The sequence below is a fragment of the Schistocerca gregaria genome, chromosome 2 (genome assembly GCF_023897955.1).
Source record: "Schistocerca gregaria isolate iqSchGreg1 chromosome 2, iqSchGreg1.2, whole genome shotgun sequence".
NCBI classification, from domain to species: domain Eukaryota; kingdom Metazoa; phylum Arthropoda; class Insecta; order Orthoptera; family Acrididae; genus Schistocerca; species Schistocerca gregaria.
The window spans coordinates 887,794,173-887,815,868 of NC_064921.1; the positions used below are offsets into that span (position 1 = coordinate 887,794,173).

The 21,696-nt window shown below is 39.5% G+C and overlaps 1 protein-coding gene across 1 annotated transcript in view; it reads right to left on the reverse strand.

Moving 5' to 3' along the window:
- Positions 1-2,234: 2,234 nt before the first annotated feature.
- Positions 2,235-21,696, reverse strand: part of LOC126335319 (signal recognition particle subunit SRP68) — a 68,413-nt gene continuing 48,951 nt past the window's right edge. Inside the window, exons 9-11 of the mRNA XM_049998476.1 lie at positions 19,046-19,209; positions 8,311-8,575; positions 2,235-2,637 (exon numbers count right to left, since the gene is read on the reverse strand). Coding sequence (XP_049854433.1) covers positions 2,383-2,637; positions 8,311-8,575; positions 19,046-19,209 — 684 coding nt within the window. The 3' untranslated portion in view covers positions 2,235-2,382. The remainder of the gene's footprint in view (positions 2,638-8,310; positions 8,576-19,045; positions 19,210-21,696) is intronic.

The following is a 21,696-nucleotide window of genomic DNA, read 5'->3' on the forward strand; positions in this document are numbered from 1 at the left end:
AAACTGATCAATGATCGTGGGTCACATAAATCCTGATGATACACTATATGATCAAAAGTATCCAGACACCCCCAAAAACATACGATTTTCATATTAGGTGCATTATGCTGCCACCTACTGTCAGGTACTCCATATCAGCGACCTCAGTAGTCATTAGACATCGTGAGAGGGCATAATGTGGGGCGCTCCGCGGAACTCACAGACTTCGAACTTGGTCAGGTGATTGGGTGCCACTTGTGCCATACATCTGTAAGTGATATTTCCACAATCCTGAACAACCCTAGGTCCATTGTTTCTGATGTGATAGTGAAGTGGAAAAGTGAAGGGAGAATGAACATCACAAAAGTGTACAGGTCGACTTTGTCTGTCGACTGAGAGAGACTGCCGACAGTTGAAGAGGGTCGTAATGTGTAATAGGCAGACATCTATCCAGACCATCACACAGAAATTTCAAACTGCATCAGGATCCACTGCATGTAATATGACAGTTAGGTGGGAGGTGAGAAAACTTGGATTTCATGGTCGAGCGGCTGCTCATAAGCCACACATTATGCCGGCAAATGCCAAATGACGCCTCGCTTGGTGTAATGAGCGTAAACATTGAACAACTGAACAGTGGAAAAACGTTATGCGGAGTGACAAATCACGGTACGCAATGTGGTGATACAATGGCAGGGTGTGGGTATGGCAAATGCCCAGTGCATGTCATCTGCCAGCGTGTGTTGCGCCAACAGTAAAATTTGAAGGCGGTGGTATTATGGTGTGGTCATGTTTTTCATGGAGGGAGCTTGCACCCCTTGTTGTTTTGCTTAGCAGTATCACAGTACAGGCCTACATTGATGTTTTAAGCACCTTCTTGCTTCCCACTATTGAAGAGCAATTCGGGGATGGTGACTGCATCTTTCAACACAATTGAGCACCTGTTCATAACGTGTTGCCTGTGGTGGAATGGTTACATGACAATAACATCCCTCTAATGGACTCTCCTGCACAGTGTTCTGACCTGAATCCTACAGAACACCTTTGGGATGTTTTGGAATGCTGACTTTGTGCCAGGCCTCACTGACCAACATCGATATCCCTCCTCAGTGCAGCACTCTGTGAAGAATGGGCTGCCATTCCCCAAGAAACCTTCTAGCACCTGACTGAATGTATGCCTCCGAGAATGGAAGCTGTCATCAAGGCTAAGGGTGGGCCAGCACCATACTGAATTCCAGCATTACCAATAGAGGGCACCACAAACTTTTAAGTCATTTTCAGCCAGGTGTCTGGATACTTTTGATCACATAGTTTACCATTGCCTCTTTATTTAAGCAGGCCCTCATCTGGCCTCACAAGGGCTGAGTGGACCCTGTTCCAGACATCCCTACCTCAGAAAAAAATATGGGCAGGTACCAGGAAACGAACTCAGATCCTTCTGCACTGAAGGTAGCAAAGCTTACCATTCGGATCTACTTCATACATCATGGTTGCACATCCACTTTCCAGATGGAGCTTTGCCAGATGTTGTGCAATAGCAGTAACCGGAAACTGCTTACATTTTCAATATTTATAACAGAAAATAAAGCTATTTGAAACTATCTCTGATGAAACAGTTCATCTAGACATTTTTGATACTTATATACAGAACGTAAAGCTTTTTCAAACTATCTCTGAGGAAACAGTTCATCTAGATCCAATTCACTGTGAAATAGCATTTAGGGTCTATTAGGTAATTTCATGCTTTCACATTTTGAGGTAGACTTTGTATCTGTATTTGCATATATCACAAATACAAATTTTTCAGGTCCCTAGCCATTACAAAATATAAACAACTCACAAATTCTAATTCCACATATAATGTGAATATCATGTCAAGGTGGAGAGTGATACTACTACAGTTAATAATCTGCCGGTCTTTAAGAAAATATCTTTTCAAACGGAAATACATGACTGAGACACCTAAACACTTAATGAGACCTCCTCTTAACCATTTCATATTGATATTATTTCAGTACAGGCTGTACTAATACATATGTAGTTACAGTCAACCAGTTACTCTGTTCTTACAAAAACTCACCTGCATTTTCACATACATACAGCACACTAAAAGCCGCTAGTAATACATCAGAACATAAAATACCTGGTGGACAGTGGTCCCAGTTACGCAATACAGTCGCATGCTGCCAGACTGCTGATTTCATGACATACATCAGGCACTAAAAGGGAATGTGTTTCTTCACTAAATGAAAACATTTTATTTTAAACACTGTATATGCTTTATTTATTTCAATTAATCTGAGTTGTAAAAATCAATTTTTTAGTTCCCTCCACATATATTTTCCATTCCAACATTTTGCTTAATACAATAGGACCGAGTCCTGCTGACAAAATTGTGAGACATTATTTCTTCCCAGATCCACCCCAACCCCAAAGGCCTTTCACAAAACCTGTCAAACCAGCAGAAGGTGCTCTCCTTCCTTGGCCAGCTTCAATCTTGTCATCCAGTGATGGGAACTCAGCAGAATATAGCGCCAAGTCAAAAAACAGAGGCTTACATGGTATGGGTTGCATTTCAGGTGGCAGCTTATACACATTTGGATTACGTGATGTAAGAGATGGTTCTTCACGATATTCTCCCAGGCGTTCATAAAGCGGCTGAAAGAAGGAGAATAATAATTACTAAATCTGATCTTATCCAGTATGACATAACATTAAATTATGAAAAATGGCTCAAAGTTATTCTTGAAAGCAACAACAAAGAGCTGCTGACGGTGTATTACCACTTACATTGTCCCTCCTTATTTCAAGTGGTTTTTCATAGTAAAGGGTCATCTTACCTACATTAAAAGTGGCTCTTAAATACAATCTTGTCTCTGTACGGTACACTGAAAACTGGCTTCCCATCAATATTCATCCTAATCATTTTAGATCTTATTGGCTGCTGTCAGTTACCTCAAAATATGTTTTGGATTTTTTTAAATTCTTTCACTTAGTATGAAAATTGTGTTGAATTTTTCCCCCCAAATGTGAAGTAATTTTTAAAATAATGTACATAGCTACAAATATCACTGCCGGGGAAGGGAAGTGGCATGCAGAGTAATGAAGGGTGAGAAGATCACACTATGACTCAATAACCAGTATAAAAAGAAGCTAAAAATATTGTGTTTTCAATGGAGAAGAGATAGCAACAGAATGGGTCAGCTGGGACAGCTCTGTGACTTCAATCATGGACTAGTCATTATTGAATGTCACCTGAGTAAATCTATCAGGGACATTTCAATCATTGTAAATGTGCCCAAAGTGACTGCTGGTAATGTGACTGTGGAGTGGAAAAGCTAAGAACAACAACAGTTAAACCAAGACCACGCAGACCTCACATATTGGCAGACAGGACCCATAAACCACAGGTGATGTTCGTAAAAAATCACATGACACCAGCGAAAGTAATCACTCTTTGAGATCCAAAACGCAACCAGCAGTCCAGCTAACACAATGACTGTGCGGACAGAGTTAAAAAGAATGACAGTCAAGCAGCTCCTCATAAGCCAAATATTTCCTTAATCAATGCTAAACAATGCCTGGAGTGGTAAAGAGTGACACTACTGGATAGCGAATGACTGGAAATGAGTGATTTGATGTGATGATTCGCACTATAACCTGTGGCAATCTGATGGAAGGGCTTGGGTTTCATGAATACCTGCAGAATTATGTATAGCGCCGACAGTGAAGAACAGAGGAGGTGGTGGTGTTATGGTAAGGGGGCATTTTCTGCAGTTACGGTGAGGCCCTCTTACTTTGCTTAAGGAAACACTAAATGAGGAAGGATATGAACACATTTTACAGCAATGTGTACTCCAAACAGTAAAAGGACAGCTCGTAGATGATGACTGGTAGTATCAGCATAACGATGCATCCTGTCATAAACCAGTAACTGTGAGGCAATGGTTTGTGGATGATAACATTCCTGAAATGCACTGGCCTTCTAAGAGTTCTGACCTGAACCCAATGAAACGCCTCTGGGATGAGTCAAAACATGTACTTCACTCTAGACCCCAGCACTACCTTCTCGGGTTTTGGATATTGAGAAAGAATGGGTTACTATTCCTCCACAGACATTCAAAACACTGAAAATGACCCCAGCAATGTTCAAATTATCACAAGGGGAAGGGTGGACACACCTCGTATTAATGTTCACTAACAAGTGTGCAAATCCTTTTGATCAGATAGTGTATGTAACAACACAATGATGATGTGTCAAGAAGCAACTGAATCAATAATCATTTACAATGAATGCCAAACACTGTCAATGTTCAGTGAACTAGAATACAACTGCAAAATGTGCTTGCCCAAAGAGATTCAGTTTATCAATACAAACACAAGCTTATTTTGAATAAAAGTAACTCAGGGACATTTTTAGGAGACATCTATGTCATTCACGACCCAGTAAACTAATTTTAGTTTGTGGGGATTTATACCAAAGTCACTGAATTACGAGATAGCATAAAAGTTGTTCGTGCAGTGAGCAGAATGTTTTTGATAGAATGATTAAAGAGTAATGTGGATCTCCAATTCAGAATGATACCAGTCATTTTTCACTTATGAAATATGTTTCCACTACTTTAAACACACAAAAATTTCAGTAGCAATGCAATGAAGTGATTGCAAGCAGATTTAGTTTAACAATCATACATGGGCATACATATTGGTGTGAACTATACGAATGTTTGGTGTCTGTTCTTTCCAACATGTCTGAAGGAATGACACCATGCAGATCCGCAGCTGTAAAACATTACATGTAAATTGAAGGGGGAACACTGCTGTCAGCTGCAGCAGGGCATTAAGCAGAATCAGCAGCAACAAGTGAAAATGCGTACCAGACTGGGATTTGAACCTAGGATATCCTGCTTACTAGGCAGGTGCGGTAACCACTGTGCCATCCAGGACACAGCATTTTGCAACTGCGTGGACTATCTCAGCATGCCTCGCGGCCTATCCACATTCCCATGGAGTGCCATCAATCTGCGTTCGCTACTTAGAGATTCCCACAGGAGGGAATGCACAAATATGTTCGACCTCCTGTGGGAATCTCAGAGTAACAAACAGGAATATAATGGACAGGAACAGAGGATAGGTGGCGCTCAGTGGGCACGTGGATTGGCTGTGAGGCATATCGAGATAGACCGTTCAGTTGTGGTAATGCTGTGTCCCGGATGGTGCAGTGGATACCACACCTGCCTAGTGAGCAGGAGATCCCAGGTTCGAATCCCGGTCTGGTACGCATTTTTGTTTGTTGCTGCTGATTCCTGCTGCAGCTGACAGCAGCGATCCCCGTTCTATTAGGTACTGGCATGAGCCCGAGCAGTGTATTGCAGCAGCACTGACGGCAGATGAGCACGGAATGTTGTCACTGTAATAATTCAACAAGGCCAGTGCAATGTTTCAAAACACGTTAGCAAGCCAAAACAGCAAACTTGGTGGTTCTTCATTGACTAGTGCAGCAAGGGGCAAGACAAATTTCAACACTGAAAGTGGCAGTAGTAGTGTATTAAATACATAACTGCTGCTGACTATAAGTACTGGTCATTTTTGTAGTAGCATTATTTTGAGTCTCACAGCCCAAACAGGACAACGGAGCTGAGCCGGCTAAGATCATCACACGGACCCGTCAGCAGAGGTCACTGGTTTGAGGGCACAACAATGCAACAGCACTGCACACTAAGTCTCTCCGTGGGCTTAGTGCCATGGCACAGCTATCCACATGAGGTCATCTCCAGCAGCACAGCCTATTCCTGCCCTGGGGACAGCAGGTCACTTCCCATATACACCAGCCACCATCTGCCACTACTGGACAGGCGTCTCAATGTCGTGGACACCCTCCCCTAAGATGCCACAAGGAGTCATAGTGGCCTACAGCAGCATCACGTTCACACACTGCTGGTGCAGTTTCCACGCAGATGGCTTACATAATGGGACTGTGTCAGCAACGCAGGGTGTGCAGGTAGCAATAATTCTGCAGTCAGCCCGCCACTAACTTACTGAACCATGCAGCGCAGATGCATCAATAAAAGAAACTGCCACCGTCTTCCTCTGGAGCCGCCTGGGCTCCCACCTTGCCTCCACCTGCTGCTCATACAATCCTGGCTTGTAGCTGTTCCACCCTGCCATTACAGTTGGGTGTCAGAATTCGGTCACTGCCTTCGTGCAGCATGGCATCTGGACAACGACCTACAGTGTCAACATGCTGCGCTGAGCGATGAACTATTTGGTTACATTTTGGAGTAGTAATAGACATGGAAGCGAGGCATGACTTTCATTTTAACTTTAAGGTTACCTTGTTTAGGCCGCAGCAGCCAAATGCTCATCTGTGTTTAAAGGTAATGGCAGGGAGCAGGATTTGGTGCTTGCAAGGTGTATACAGTGTAACTTACTTGGGCGTACTACACGATGCACAGACTGTGCCCTTAACCTGTTACACATGTCGCTGATATGGTTATATTGCAAGGCAGTGTAGTAAGTCTAGATGGTTCATGATATGACATAAAGACTACTTTTTAGTGATCTTCTGGAATCCTATCTAATTGTATTTTGTTGTTGTATTATCAGGTATACTGGGGAGTACGAGTGTCACAATGGCAGTCAGAGACTAAAGGTTTGCTGGAGCCAGCAGCAGTATGGATACTGCTGAAAAAGGTGGCACAGCTAACAGCGAATAATACGCAGCTACATGGACAGTTGGCAGTTGAAGACAAAACAGTTAGCAGTGCTTCAGCTACCACAGCATGAGATGGATCCAGCTGCTGCAGGGTTGGCTGTTCCCTTTTCTGGAATATCATCTGTGGATTATACGATTCTTCTTAGAGGGTCTCAAAATCGGTGGAGATGGGTGGTTGGACGGACTGTCAATTGTTGTAGGCAGCAAACCTGTGATTAGTGGGAGAATCAAAAATGTACGTGGGGTGTAGGGCTTTTGTAAAGGTATAGGCAGAATAGTAAAAGGTATTTTAGGGAACAGTTACAGAGGCATGGGGAAACTGCAGAAAATTTTGTAGGTAGGATAAGGAAATGTAATAAACACATGTACGAATTAGGACAGAGTGATGCAGCGAACGCAGTTTTATTGCAAGATGCTGAACAAAGGGCAGTCGATGCTTTTCTGAGGTGACTGCCATTAGACATGTCATGGAGGGTGCAGACAGGTGCACCAAAGGATCTGTATTCTGGTATTAGTTTAGCAATGGAGTGCAAAGAAACTCGTATGTCAGCAAGGGCACAAGGTGGATGTGGGGTATTTTCTGCAAGTGGTAAGTGTTACAGTTGTGGGCAGAAAGGGCATTTGCATAGGCAGTGCTGCCAGCCAAAGTGAAGTAGAGGAAATGCAACATATCAGCAGCAGAATTTTGGTAATGGACGCAGGATTGGATGGAGAGGTATTAAGCAGCCGTTAAATGCAAGAGAGAACCAAAAGTACATTTAAAGATGTTCTTTATTAAGATTAAATGCAACAAATACATATGCAGAGGTGGAGTGTGCAGTAAGCGGTATTGTTGGAAGTAAATAACATTATTGCACACATGGGTGCCCATGTCAGTTGCCAGTAGAGACTTAGTAGGTCAAAGGCAATGGAAACCGACACACTTAAGTTTACATGGATCTGGGACAATGATATGAGATCATTGATGTTGGTGGATGTAGATCTTTGTATACGGGCGGTTTGATTTTAGCAGTGAGTAGAGGCAGTAGCGCATTTGAATGAGGGTTAAGCCTAATTTTGGGGTAAAACAATGTTGTGGTAAAACTGACCTTCAACAATGTCCAGTAGAACTTAGTCAAATGACATTCCAGCTAGACAAAACTGTTGGCAGTGTAGGATTGTTGTGAGGGGTGTCTAGCATACTGGATGAACCAGTTGAACCACATACAATTGTTCTTCGGCTTGATTCGCACCCAACATTCTATTAGATGATGCAGTACTGGTCACTACACTGTGCAAATCTGCTGTCGAAATGTGCTAGTATACAAAATAATTTGGAAAGTACTGACAGCAAATCTACAGGCCTCAGTCTGATACACCAATGTTAATTTTTGCAAGCAAAACACAAAGCATGTGTTTGAATAATATGAGAAGGATAAGCGGTCACTCATCAAATGGGGTGAGTAACAATCTATACTTTTCATATGCTCATTGTTACTCCATCCCAGTTTTCTGTTGATTGATTTTGTGTAAAAGCATCTGCTTTGGTTTTTGTATGAATTTTGTGGTAATATTCAGAAAGATCCTTATGGAATTAGTACAACAGAAAAAGAAAATAAGTTACATAAATACTGTACCTTTTTAGAACGTGTAGCTGGCTTGATATGCACAGTTGATCCTTCATCATCTTGTGCCTCGCCTTCAAGAACACTGTGGGCATGAGCAGAGAACTCCTGTCCACCCACATCATGTAGAAGAGCCTGTAATTCATCTGCGAGATCACCTCCTATGGCATTACTACTAGCAAGAGCCTCACCAGCATATTGTCGAGAACGTTGGTAAAGTGCCATCGCTTCATGCCAACGACGCAAACTCACTAGGCTCTGGGCTATATAGAAGCACCTAAACCAAACATATGATGGAATTTACACTCATCAAAAGGTTAATAAATCTTTAAATAGACATGTTTCACAAAAATTAATAGAGCAGTGGATATAGGTTCTTTTTACAGCAAGTAAACACGGGGCTGGGTCTTTTATGGTGTATGGTGTATTTGTAAGCTTACCAATTTTCTGCATTCTATATTTGCAGTTTCAGTAACAACTTCATTCTGAAATGTAGGAAAGAATAGTAACTCCATTTGCTTTAGTAACACTCCTAACATGAATATTTTTTCTTGTCTCATATTTTTGCCATACACAATACTGTTCAAGTGCAGTTACAATGTGGGCAGCTTTTCCATTGCATGTTGCTATTCACAACAGTTTCCATGATGATTTATGAGAAGACAACATGACAAATCATGAGTCATACATAGGTAGCCAATGAGTTCTCCTTTGTAATATTCCATGGTTTGTAAATAAAGTTAACTGATATTTTCTTCTATTATGTTAGATTTTAACCACACCATTACAACATTTGGCAAAATCATACATTAGACATACAAGTAGGTTATAGTAATGACAAATTCATCTATGAGTATTATTCCTTGAGAATCCCAAGAAACAGTGGCCTCCACACACCAGCTGGCAAAATGAGCTTTCCTTCTTTGGTGCACTTTCACCAGCTTTTGTCCATTGTTCTGACTGCCATTTTGACTCTGGTGTGTAATGACAGAGCCAGGTTTCACCAACAGTCACAAATCGGCACAAAAAGTCTTGCAGACTGCAATTGAACATCATGAGACATTGTATTGAAATGTTGTGCCAAATGTGCTTTTTGTTGTTTTGAGCAATCACAGTACCCACCTCACTCACTGCTTCTTCACAGCCAATTCTCCATACAGGATATTTATGCACTCACTTCACTGAGAGCCCTACAGTCTCAGCAATATCACAAATTTTTATTTGGCAGTCTTGCTTATCCATATTATGGATTTTGTGAATGGTTTCTTTTATTATGACCTCAATTGGGCAACATGAGTGCACTTCATTTTTGGTGCTTGTCTGACCATGTTTAAATCTATTAATCCAAAAGTAAATGATCTTCAATGATGGTGCAAAGTTTACGTGAACTTGACCCAATTCTTTTTCAATTTGGCAGCAGTTCAACCCTTCAAATGAAAATGTTTCATTAAAGCAAGAGAGACTGTTTTTTTCATGTACCATCACAGTCAACACATTGACCAATGCGCATGACTGTCAACAATGGACTGTGTAGACTGCACATTACTGAAATTCTTTATACAATCCTTGGAAAAGTAAAGCTTACCAACCATGAAGGCACCACGAAAATGTTCCATTCTTTCATGGAAATTTACCACAAGTATCAAACGACCCTCATATATCTCAATTAATCCAATATGGCAATCATATGTTTGTGTTGAGGCTTGTTGGCTTCACCAATGAACAAGCGAATTATCACATTCTAACCTAACCTTGGGCTTGGGCTATACCTATTTTTTTCCCCAGCAACAAAGAAATCTGAAAATCAATAAGCAACCTTAAAGTACATAACAACCAGATCACTGAAAGTTATGCTGCTGCTCTCCATATCGAAGACAACTGTAATCAGTTCATATATTCTACCAAAATAATTCATTAGAATCAGCAATTCTCACTGCCTACTGTGTACTACTACACAATTGGTTAAAACCAAAGTCCACATATTGACATCAGCACGCAGCAAAAGAGTTGCCGACTTCATTAAGTGCACTTTAGCCATACAACACATATACCATGTACATATGAAGTCTTTAAATTCTTTTCAAGTAGTAAATTCTGAAACCTTATTATTCAGGTATAGTTTACAGTTTGCTGATAACAAAAGGTATCAGTGCTGACACAAGTTTCCCCAGGTGAAACTCCCTGATATTTCCCTGATCTCCAGATAAGTTTTAGCATTTTTCCCTGACAAATTTTTACATGTCAAGGGTAAGTGAAGACATAAGTTGACAAAAAAAAAAAAAAAAAAAAAAAAAAAAAAAAAAAAAAAATGTAGTGACTCCTGTATTTCTAAACATTTGAGTGGAAACCTTAAGTACTAACATCAATATCTTTTGTAATGAACTTTTTTTAGATGGAGAAAACAAGCCAAATGGTACGTATGTTTCATTAAGACTACTGATGTTATTTTATTTCAGTAAAACAAAACATATTTTATGACAAAAATACACATTTTGTTGTATTGTACAATGTACTTGCAGTGAGACAGTCAAAATTTTTGAGATCCACCACAAGTGGCCTATGGCCAGCTGAAGAGCACTGCAGTCCTGAGCCCATGAGTAAACCCTGAAAATCTGCCGCATTACGCCACCCCACAAACAGATCTGGCCTGCATGCATGTTGGTGAGACTATATCCGACAGGCATGGCCTGCACATTATTGGGGAACAATGGGCTTCAGATCAACAGGCCCAACCTGTTAGAGATGCCCATAGAAATGGCCTGCAGTTTTGGCCCATTATGGAAGTCCACTCAAGTGGCCAGCTATTCATGTGTCACAGACACCACGTCGATGAATTGAGACCACAGTGATCGATCCATGCAACAGATAACTTGCATATATACTCTGAGAATCAATACTAATGAGGATAGGTAGCAACTCACCACAAAGATTATCGCTGAGCCATAGGCAGGCACATAGAAAAGACAAACACACTCTCACAACTAAATTTTCTGCATAGCCTTTGGCAGAAAATAAGAGTGCACACACACATTCACACAATCGCTCAGATACTACTCGTGCACACGTGACCGCTTCTCCAGCCGCTGTGTCAACAGTCTCTGAGAATCAGATCAAAACAAACCATTCCTCATGCCTCCCTGTCCCTCATTGCCAGCTGCCAGACTAGCAGCAAGAAGTAGTGGCAGCACTGACTGCAAGCTGAGGGGAGTGGTAGAAATTGGAGAAGAAGTAAGAATGAGGGAGTAGGGAAGAGGTGCTTTGCCCAGCCAGCAACAATGCATGACATCTCAGTAAACAAACCATTTTATTTTCTGAGACAAAAACGAGATTTTCCAGTGTTGTTTTCAAATTTCCCTGATATTTCTCTGATACCTTTGAAATTCCCCAATATTCCCTGATTTCAAGAGCTTTTGGCAGTTCTGAGTAGAAATAGTTTGAGCAGAAACATTTTCTGTATGAAATATTTGAAATTTACAATTCATGATGCCACGTGCACTAGAGAACTCAGACCTCTTAACAACTGTTCATTTTCGGAGTGACACACTTTATTTCAAAGCCTTCATTTTCTTTTGTGTAATATAATTAATGTATTTATTCAGTATTACTGTCATCATAAGAATTCTAGGATGTTTGACTCTTAAAATGTAATCATTTTGATAATCTCATGTCATGGTACGTAAGCCATAACTTTTCTGTTTCTAAAAATGTGTGCTTTTACGAAGTTACTGAAATATTTCCATTAGAAAACTTGAGTTTCCAGAAAATCCTCTGAGGCTTTGCTGAATCACAAGAATAAAAGTGCACAGTCAAAATACCTTCTGTCCCTAAAGTGCGTATGTATTTTTTTCTGCCTTTTATTTTATTACTGGTTATGTCATTAGTGTTTATTCTAAAAAAAAAAATGTATCAAAGTTCTTACAAGTGTCCTTAAATAGACACTGTGCACAATGTCACAGTTCACGTTAACCAATCACTATGTGAACATCATACATTCAGTTGCCAGAAAACTGTAGTTATTTTGTAATGTTTTGTGACAGAATTGTACGGGGTATAACATAATGACATTTTAAAAATTTGGGACATTGTAGAGGACGAAATCTGGAGTGTTTTCATGTAAGGATCCTAAGACAGAAATGTGAAAATTTTTTTTACAGCACTCTGCACTTTCTATGCACTTGTTAGGCTAAATGAAACATCAGAATTCTGTAGTCTGGGATACTTTTAAAATAGAACTATAGAGTACATTCAAGTACTGTAAATCAAATCAATGGCTTCACCACTTTAGAGTAACTGAGCAATGTGACAACCACCAACTTCGTTGCACAATGTGCAATCATGAAGCATCTTTTGTCAGATTCTCTGAAGGATTCCATGCTTCCCTCTGATGGTATAAAATGCTGCAAGGATGCACTCAGTAATCACACATACTGTTCCTAATAGTACAGAGTACAAAAGGGACATTACAGAATTCCACAGGAAAACATCGGAAGGTAAGGTTGGGCATCCCCTTACAGTTACTGTACCTGCAGTTGTCTGTCAAACAAGCCCCGGCCTGAAGATCAAAGTGCATTGGTGCCCCATTATTCTGAAACCACAAACCAGTATGCAGTTGCAAGGGAATGTCCTCTGGAAGTTCAAGAAAGGCATTGTCCAGAAAGTTAAAATACCACGCACCATTCAAAGGATCTGGTAAAATAAGTGATCCAATAAGATGATCTCCACAAATCACAACCCACATGTTGACTGAGAATCTCACCTCGTATCTTCTTGTACAGGTATGCATATTTTCAACAGCCCAGTGGTGGATGTAGAAACTTTTTCACATTTCTGGCTACATAGATTCCTTAATCAAAAAGTTCTGAACTTCATCTTCCACACTCTCCCAAATTTTTTAAAGCATTGTTCTATTACACCCTGTATACAGTCACTTATGTATATTTCTAATTGAACATTTACTGAGTATGGATGATGTATTTTTTACACTCTGTATACAATCACTTGTTACAATTTGTTAGACTCCTTGAAGTCTATATGGTTTACGGATTAGTTGTGTTATAACTATGAAATTTACTCTACCATCTTTTAGTCAGCGAACGGGGATGGGGGTGAATGAAAATCTACATCAGTGGCATTGTGTAAAGTTATTTAAAATTGCTTAAAGCTCCCAGCAATCAACAATTGGTCTTTGGATGAAGACAACTTACGAGGCAACATTTAGACAGCTCAGTAAACTTACAATGCCTTTTGGTCGGGCTTTCCTGAACCGTACTTGCAGAAACTTCCTGGCAAATTAAAATTGTGTGCTGGACTGAGACTCGAACTCGGGACCTTTGCCTTTCGCAGGCAAGTGCTCTACCAACTGAGCTACCCAAGCACGGCTCACGACCCGTCCTCACAGCTTCACTTTTGCCAGTACCTCGTCTCCTACCTTCCGAACTTTACAGAAGCTCTCCTGTGAACCTTGCAGAACTAGCACTCCTGAAAGAAAGGATATTGTGAAAACATGGCTTAGCCACAGCCTGGGGGATGTTTCCAGAATGAGATTTTCACTCTGCAGCGGAGTGTGCGCTGATATGAAATTTCCTGGCAGATTGCCCGCGAAAGGCAAAGGTCCCGAGTTCGAGTCTCGTTCCGGCACACAGTTTTAATCTGCCAGGAAGTTTCATATCAGCACACACTCCACTGCAGAGTGAAAATCTCATTCCGTGCTTGCAGAGTCTGTAGCTTGTTTCTCCTGCAGTGGGCTCTGGATATCAACATCCCCTACCATGGTGTTACTGTCCTGCCTTGGCACATGCACTTTTCTATCAAAGCAGAGTATAAATTGACACACAACAATAGCAAGCCATGTCATACCTGCACCTTAGAAATATTGTGCAATTTAGACAACACTATCCTCACTGTTTCCAACCATGGGAATGAAATGCAGCTGATTCCTACAAGAAAACCAATTCGGAAACACCTGTCTCTTCAAGCAAAACCATCAAGATACACCTTGGAAATGGGTATTAATAAGTAACTTATAATGATGTAATTACTATCTTGCTAAGTTTCTGCTGTTTCAGAATTGCATGCAGGCATATTGTTGCAAACTGCTCACTTCCAAAATTAACACATTTTAATTGCTCTATGCCAGCCCTGGAACGTTAACACTCATCACATTTAACAGCATACATCTATTTAATGTACAAATTAGTATGGCAATTCTATATTTTTTTTTGAGTGTACACGCTCTTTCATGAATTACTGATCTTGCCATGGTGGGCTGGCTTGCATACTTCAATGATACAGATAGCCATACTGTAGGAGCAATCACATGAGAAGGGTGTTTTTGGTGAGGCCAAATAGGGGCAACAGTCCAGTTGAGATGATATCTCACCGTAACAGAGAAACTTGCAGCACCTGAATTAGACTGGACGATTGACTGACATGATCTTACAACATTAGCCAACAAGGCCTTACTATGTTGGTACTGCAAATGGCTGAAAGTAACAGAAAACTACAATGGCTCTGAACACTATGTGACTTATCAGCTATGGTCATCAGTCCCCTAGAACTTAGAACTACTTAAACCTAACTAACCTAAGGACATCACACAACACCCAGCCATCACGAGGCAGAGAAAATCCCTGACCCTGCCGGGAATCGAACCAGGGAACCTGGGCGTGGGAAGCGAGAACGCTACCACACTACCACGAGATGCGGGCCAGAAAACTACAGCCATTATTTTCATGGAGGACATTCAGCTCTACTGTATGGATTAATAATGATTGCATCCTCTTGAATAAAATATTCCAGAAGTAAAATAGTCACCCATTTAGATCTCCAGATGTGGACTACTCAGAAAGATGTTGCCACCAAAATAATGAAATTTGCATTCTATGAACTGGAGTGTGGAGTGCTAGATCCCATAATTGGATAGATAGGTTAGAGAATTTAAAAAGAAAAGTGGATAGGTTGAAGCTAGATATTGCAAAATTAGAATTAGTAAAACGGGGTGGTAGGAAAAACAAACAGGATTTCTGGTCAGAAGAGTACAGAGTTATCAACATAAAATCAAATATCCAGAATGGAGGAGGAATAGGTCTACTAATGAATATGAATACAGCTACTATAAACAGCACAGTAAGACAACATCCACCACAGTAGTAAAACTACATATGTCTACTAGTTCTGCAGAAGATGGACAGAAAGAATGTGTGATGAAAGAGGAAGAATGACAAGGAAAGCTACCTGACAATTCTGTACAGACCACGATTTAATCATTGCTAACACTTGGTTAAAGAATCATGAAAGATGGTTGTATACAACAAAGAGCCCTGGATACATTGAACGGTTTCAGACAGATTGCAGATTACTTAATGGTGGAAAAGGGATTCTGAATCCAGATTTTAAACTGCAAAACTCTTCTACAGGCAGAGATTCTCATCATAATTTACTGACTGAACAGCAAATTAAAACTGAAGAAACTGCAGAAAATAAGTAGATGCAACTTGAATAAACTGAAAGAACCAGTGGTTGTTGAAAGTTTTGAAGGGAGCTTTAGGCAACAATTGACCAAAACTGGGGAAAGGAATACAACAGAAAACAAATGAGTAACTTTACAAGATAAAATAGGGAGGACAGCACATCAAAGGTGCAAAAATACAAGGCCCAGTCTAACTTCTCAGATAACACACCTGACATTGAATTCAGTCGATGAAAGAAGAAAATATAAAAATGCCCAAATGAAGTGGCATCCTTTCCTTTTCAGGGCACTGTTATACCAAACGAGCTATCCAGGTACACCTAACTAACAATGTATTAATTTCATTCTGCAATTGAGTGTATATTGTTATGAAATTTCCTAATGGAGTGTATATTGTTATGAAATTTCCTAATGGGGTGCATATTGTTATGAAATTTCCTGACTTTTTAAAGACTGTGTGAGGAAAGGTCTCAATTTTAAACACTTTTTTGCTGGTATTTCCATTTTTATATCCTTTACGTTCTCCTTATCTAATTTTACTTTCTTGGTGATATGGGTTCTTCTGGCTCTTAATTAGGCTCTCTTTGCTTCCATAGTAAGTTCTCCATGTTAAACAATGGTAGATGTATACAATCTCCAGTTTTGGCACGCAATGTGTGTGTAGTATCAGAAAACAGGTTGTACCAAGTGATAGTGGAGAGCAGAGGGCAAAAGGGTTTAATGTAAACCAAAACTGTCCTCTGGAAAATCCAGGATGGAATAAAGACAATATTATAAGATAGATAAGAGTACTATTCACCATATAGCAGAGATGTTCAGCCACATATAGGCACAACAAAAAGAAATAATCTGCCAGAGACACTGGTCATGTGTCTGTGAGTTGCATTTGCATGAATATGTGTGTGTGTGTGTGGGGGGGGGGGATGAGTGCTTGAAAATGCTTGACCTGGCAATTTACAATCAGCTTTTTGTCTGATTTGATGAAAAGAAGGCCCTTCAATCTTTCTTAATTTTTCCAGTCGTCACTGATCTATAAAGTTTATGACCAATTCTGCTTATAAATACGAGGGGTAGTCAAATGAAAACCTTAAATTTTTGTAGATATTATTTATTGTGCAGAAGTGGTACTAAACTGTACGACTCTTCAACATAATCTCCCCCGCGCTCAATGCAAGTTCTCCTGCTTATACAAAGTGTATTAATTCCTTTAGAAAAAAATTCTTTTGGTAGTCAGCGCAACCACTCATGCAATGCATGGCGTACTTCTTCATCAGAACAGAACTTATTTCCTCCCATTGTGTCTTTGAGTGGTCCAAACATGAAAATCACTTGGAGCAAGGTTTGGTGAGTAAGGTGGATGTGGAAGACACTCAAAATGCAGGTTTGAGATTGTTGCAACTGTTGTACGGGCAGTGTGGGGACTTGCATTGTCATGTTGCAAAAGGGCACCTGCTGACAACAATCCACGTCGGTTGGTGGAAGTGAACCCAGGTTTCGTCCCCAGTAACGATTCTTGCAAGGAAGCCATCACCTTCTTGTTCAAAGCACAGAAGAAATTTTCACAAGCATCAACACATCGTTCTCTCATTTCAGGAGTCAGCTGTCATGGCACCCATCTTGCAGACACTTTACGAAACTGGAGCACATCATGTACAATGTGGTGTGCTGACCCATTACTAATCTGTAAACATGCTGTCACTCGGCGTTTTCCTTCACTATGGCTTCAACTGCTGCAATGTTCTGTGGACTCACAACTCGTTGTGCCTGACCTGGACGAGGATCATCTTCCACTGAAGTCACACCATTTTCGAACTTCCTACTCCATTCGTAGACTTGCTGCTGTGACTAACATGCATCACTGTACTGAACCTTCATTCGTCAATAAGTTTCAATAGGTTTCACACCTTCACTATGCAAAAACCGAATAGCCGAATGCTGTTCTTCCCTGGTGCAAGTCGCAAGAGGGGTGGCCATCTTTATATTGATACTGTGATGGTATGTGTGCATCTGCACTATGCTGCCACCTACAGGCCATTCTGCATGCTGTTTGTAGCACACTTATCAACTTACAGGATAATGACGTGAAATTTTGATTCATTATTACAAATTTAAGCTTTTCTTTTGACTCACCCTCATATCAGTGTGGTTGGGACATCATCTATGGTGCAAATACTTATGTGGAGTTGCAACAGAAAACAATGAATGAGACTTTGTCACTGAAGTATGACTACTGTGCAGTCTGAAGGAGAGCAGTTATGGCCAGTACTTCTTATGACAACGCACTCAGAAGAAGAAGAAGAAGAAGAAGAAGAAGAAGAAGAAGTCACGGTCTGCCACAAATTGGTGGAGGTTGACATGCAAAATGGCATAAATTAAATAGCTCTCTTTGCTATAGTGTGACTAACTGAAAATGCCTACTGACAGTTTCCAATTCAATGAAAATAAGACCTTTTCATCTTTCGTAATTTTTTCAATCACTGAGCTATAAAGCTTATGACCAATTTGAACTAAAACACAGAGGTGAGGTCTGCTGGCATGTGCAGAAATCTAAGACGTTACCAGTACAGATGGCTCTCAAACCCTATATTCAAGATAATTAATTGGTAACATAATGACTTTTTACGCACAGTTGTATTTACATACTGCAATAAAACATGCTATTCTGTGACAACTGAAATCATCTGCTATTATGGTAGCATGATAAATGAATCTGCATGTAGCATTCTCTGAAATCTCCCTATTTAGCATTCTAATTTTGCTATTAATTCAAGCAGTCAAATAAGAACTTTGATAAAATCATCAGTTTGGTTTTAGGGAGATTATTTTGAATTAAACATCAATATGGACCTCACTAGCCCACCATTACATTATTAACAGCAGCCTCACTTCTTCAGTTTCTGATCTCAATAAATGTGCCATGAGAGGAGAAAGATTTTACTCCTACTTACATTTTATTTCAGCTAGACTGTTGTCCCCATGCTTCAATTCATATAATATTTATATCAGCCTACTTTTATACTGGAACTCAAAAACCACTGTAAATCAATTTTACAGCCATTGGCAAATCACTAAGGATTAACTTACAGAATATTTTGAACATTTTCTGTACAATGAACTGGAGAAACCAAAATATATTAAGCACAGTTTGAGACAAAATACAAACTCCTCTCATCAAGTAACAATTTTTTTATTTGGAACTTTAGCATCTCATGTAATAATGAAAATGTAGTGTCACATTTTCATATGACAAGTGTTCAAATTATAAATTATTATTCTTACCTGAAGGCCTTATAAGCTTTAGTTTTTGCTTCCACCTCTTGCTGATATTGAGGATCGTCTTCAAAGCCTTGTAACTGCTGCAATTCAGTGCAGTTCTGAAGAATGATTTCATAAAGTCTCGTTATATCCTGAGGGCGAGTTTTCTTTCCTTCGCCCGATCCAGCCTGCAAAATAATTGAAAAAAAAAAAAATGAACTGAATAATTCCTTCTGCACGTCTTGATTAGCAATCCATCATAATTGTTATCAACTTTTGGCCCATTTGTGGTCATCTTTCATTTTAAAATGAACAGGAGAAAGTATTTACTTACATCTGCAAATTGTGTGACCAACATATATAATTCCACTGCATTTCATTTTCTGTTTTTCCTTGGGAAAAAAAAGACTTCATCATTAGAGTCAATCAGTGCAAAGAATACATAAGACTCTGTGACGGACAAACATTTCGAATGCCTTCAGGAATTTCAGTGCATTCATGTTTAAGGTCTATGCTTCCATACTGTGCTGGACACATCTGTTTTACTGAAATTTAACTTGTACACAACAATGCCTCCAGTGTTTTTGAGTTGTATCTTACTACTTCAATATTGTTGTTTAGAGACTAAATTCTATTGCTGTTGAACAGATATTGTCTAACAGATCTTTACAGTATTTAAAGAATGCAGTTGATACACTTTGCAGGTTTGCTAGCAGCAAAGGACTCTTTCATGAGTGAGCAGATAATAAACTGTAGGGTTGACAAGGTAAACTTGTTGAGCAGCTCTCTCACTCGAGATAATTAACGATGCCAATGCTTCTACTGTGATTTCAGCAATCTGATCCCAGTACTAATTGTCAATTAATCATTTTTTTTAGTTTTATAAAAAAATTGACATACAGTATAACCCTGCTTATACACTCCAGAATGAATGTTTTCTTGTCATTCACTACATTTTTTATTGTATCCATCACATTTCCTATGTTCACAATGTTAATTTGCATCCAATTTTGCATTAACATATTTATGATTTTCCGATGATTTACATTTTGTGAAAAAATGTTCTTGCAGAAAAAACAGAAATAACTGAAGGTCAATGACACTAGCATCATGTTGGCCACCAAACAGGTTTACAGACTTCACATAGTTACTTTTCTTGACACCAGTGGGCTCTGCACAGCACATCTGAACCATAAAGGGGTAACAATTCATGCAGTATCTCCTTGCACAGCCAAGCACTACTCGGCGTGGTGGCTGATGGGAGTAACAAGGTTTGTTCAAATAAAGGTATCACGACCAATCACAACCATTTAGAAATTGTCTACTCACGAGCAGCTTTGTGACTGTTGGATCATTTTAACAGTTTTGCTGAACCATATGTAGTGTATTTCTCCATGTGGACACTTGGAGTGCTAGTTTACACCTTTGCTCGCTTTACATTGCTCAAAACCTCAATTATTTTTGGTTTAAACACAGCATTAAGTACGTAATTTTTCATGCTTAGCAAGATGTGTTTTGAGACTTTATTCTCTTTGTAAAGTGCAATTTTTACGTAAGTATTTTTTGTTATGTTTCACTAACAGTGGGAGTGATAGTTTGCGTGTGTGGTTTTCTGTGTAATTGAGGAGGCACAGTACCTGATAACCTCAAAAAGCTGGATACAGTGCAACATGTGCAGAACAACAAATACGGAAACATCACACAAAATACTTATATAAATATTTGCACTTGACAACAAGAATAAATTCTCGAAACATATCATGCTAAGCATGAAAAAATATGTAACTGGTGAAGTGATTCATTATTTAAATAATGAATGAGAGCTGCAGGCTTTCCAAAAACATCTATTATGATTTATGAAATTAAGCCGAACGCTTCCACTTCCCAGGCAGTTACCAGTTACAGTTACATCAGCATTTTTTGTTAGGTAGTAAACCTCTATTAGATAATGATGATAATAATAATAAACAAGTCCATGGTGTATCTGATGCCTGTTATGTACATATATCATACATATAGTGTGAAAATGTAAGTGGGAAACCAATACATAACTTTTACCACCTAAAACTATTATTTCCCACCTTTTAAATTTTCCCGCATTTTACACAAGCTTTTTAAAAGTCCCTTGAAAAGTGTACAAGCAGGTTTCACCATATTGTAAAAAGGAAGTATGCTACCTTTAAAAGTGATTATATAATGATTTGATACATCCAAGATCACTTAAAAATTGCAGCAATCACATTACCAGCTTCAGCACTTGATTATCATCTTCAGATGTGACTAATCCACTAATAGCTTCACCATGATATATACCAGTTCCAAATAAGAAATCTGAACATCATGAGGTTTTTAAAAATATGTCACTGAATACACCATATTGTCACATATTAAGAGTGTCTCTTTTAATATGTGATGATATGGTGTATTTATTGACATATATTATAGTACTTCATGATCTTCAGAATACTAATGATAATTGTCAGATATCTTGACAAAGCTTTTAGTGAACTAATCACACCCAAAGAGGCAATGAAGGCAGAATCCGGTGATTAAAAAAAAAAAATCAGTGGGACGTGGGCACAAAAGTAGTGGTAGTAATGGTCATGGTGTTGGTGGTGGTGACTGGGGTGGGAGGGAGGGGGGGGGGGGGGGAGAGGGGCAGAGGCAGATAAAGA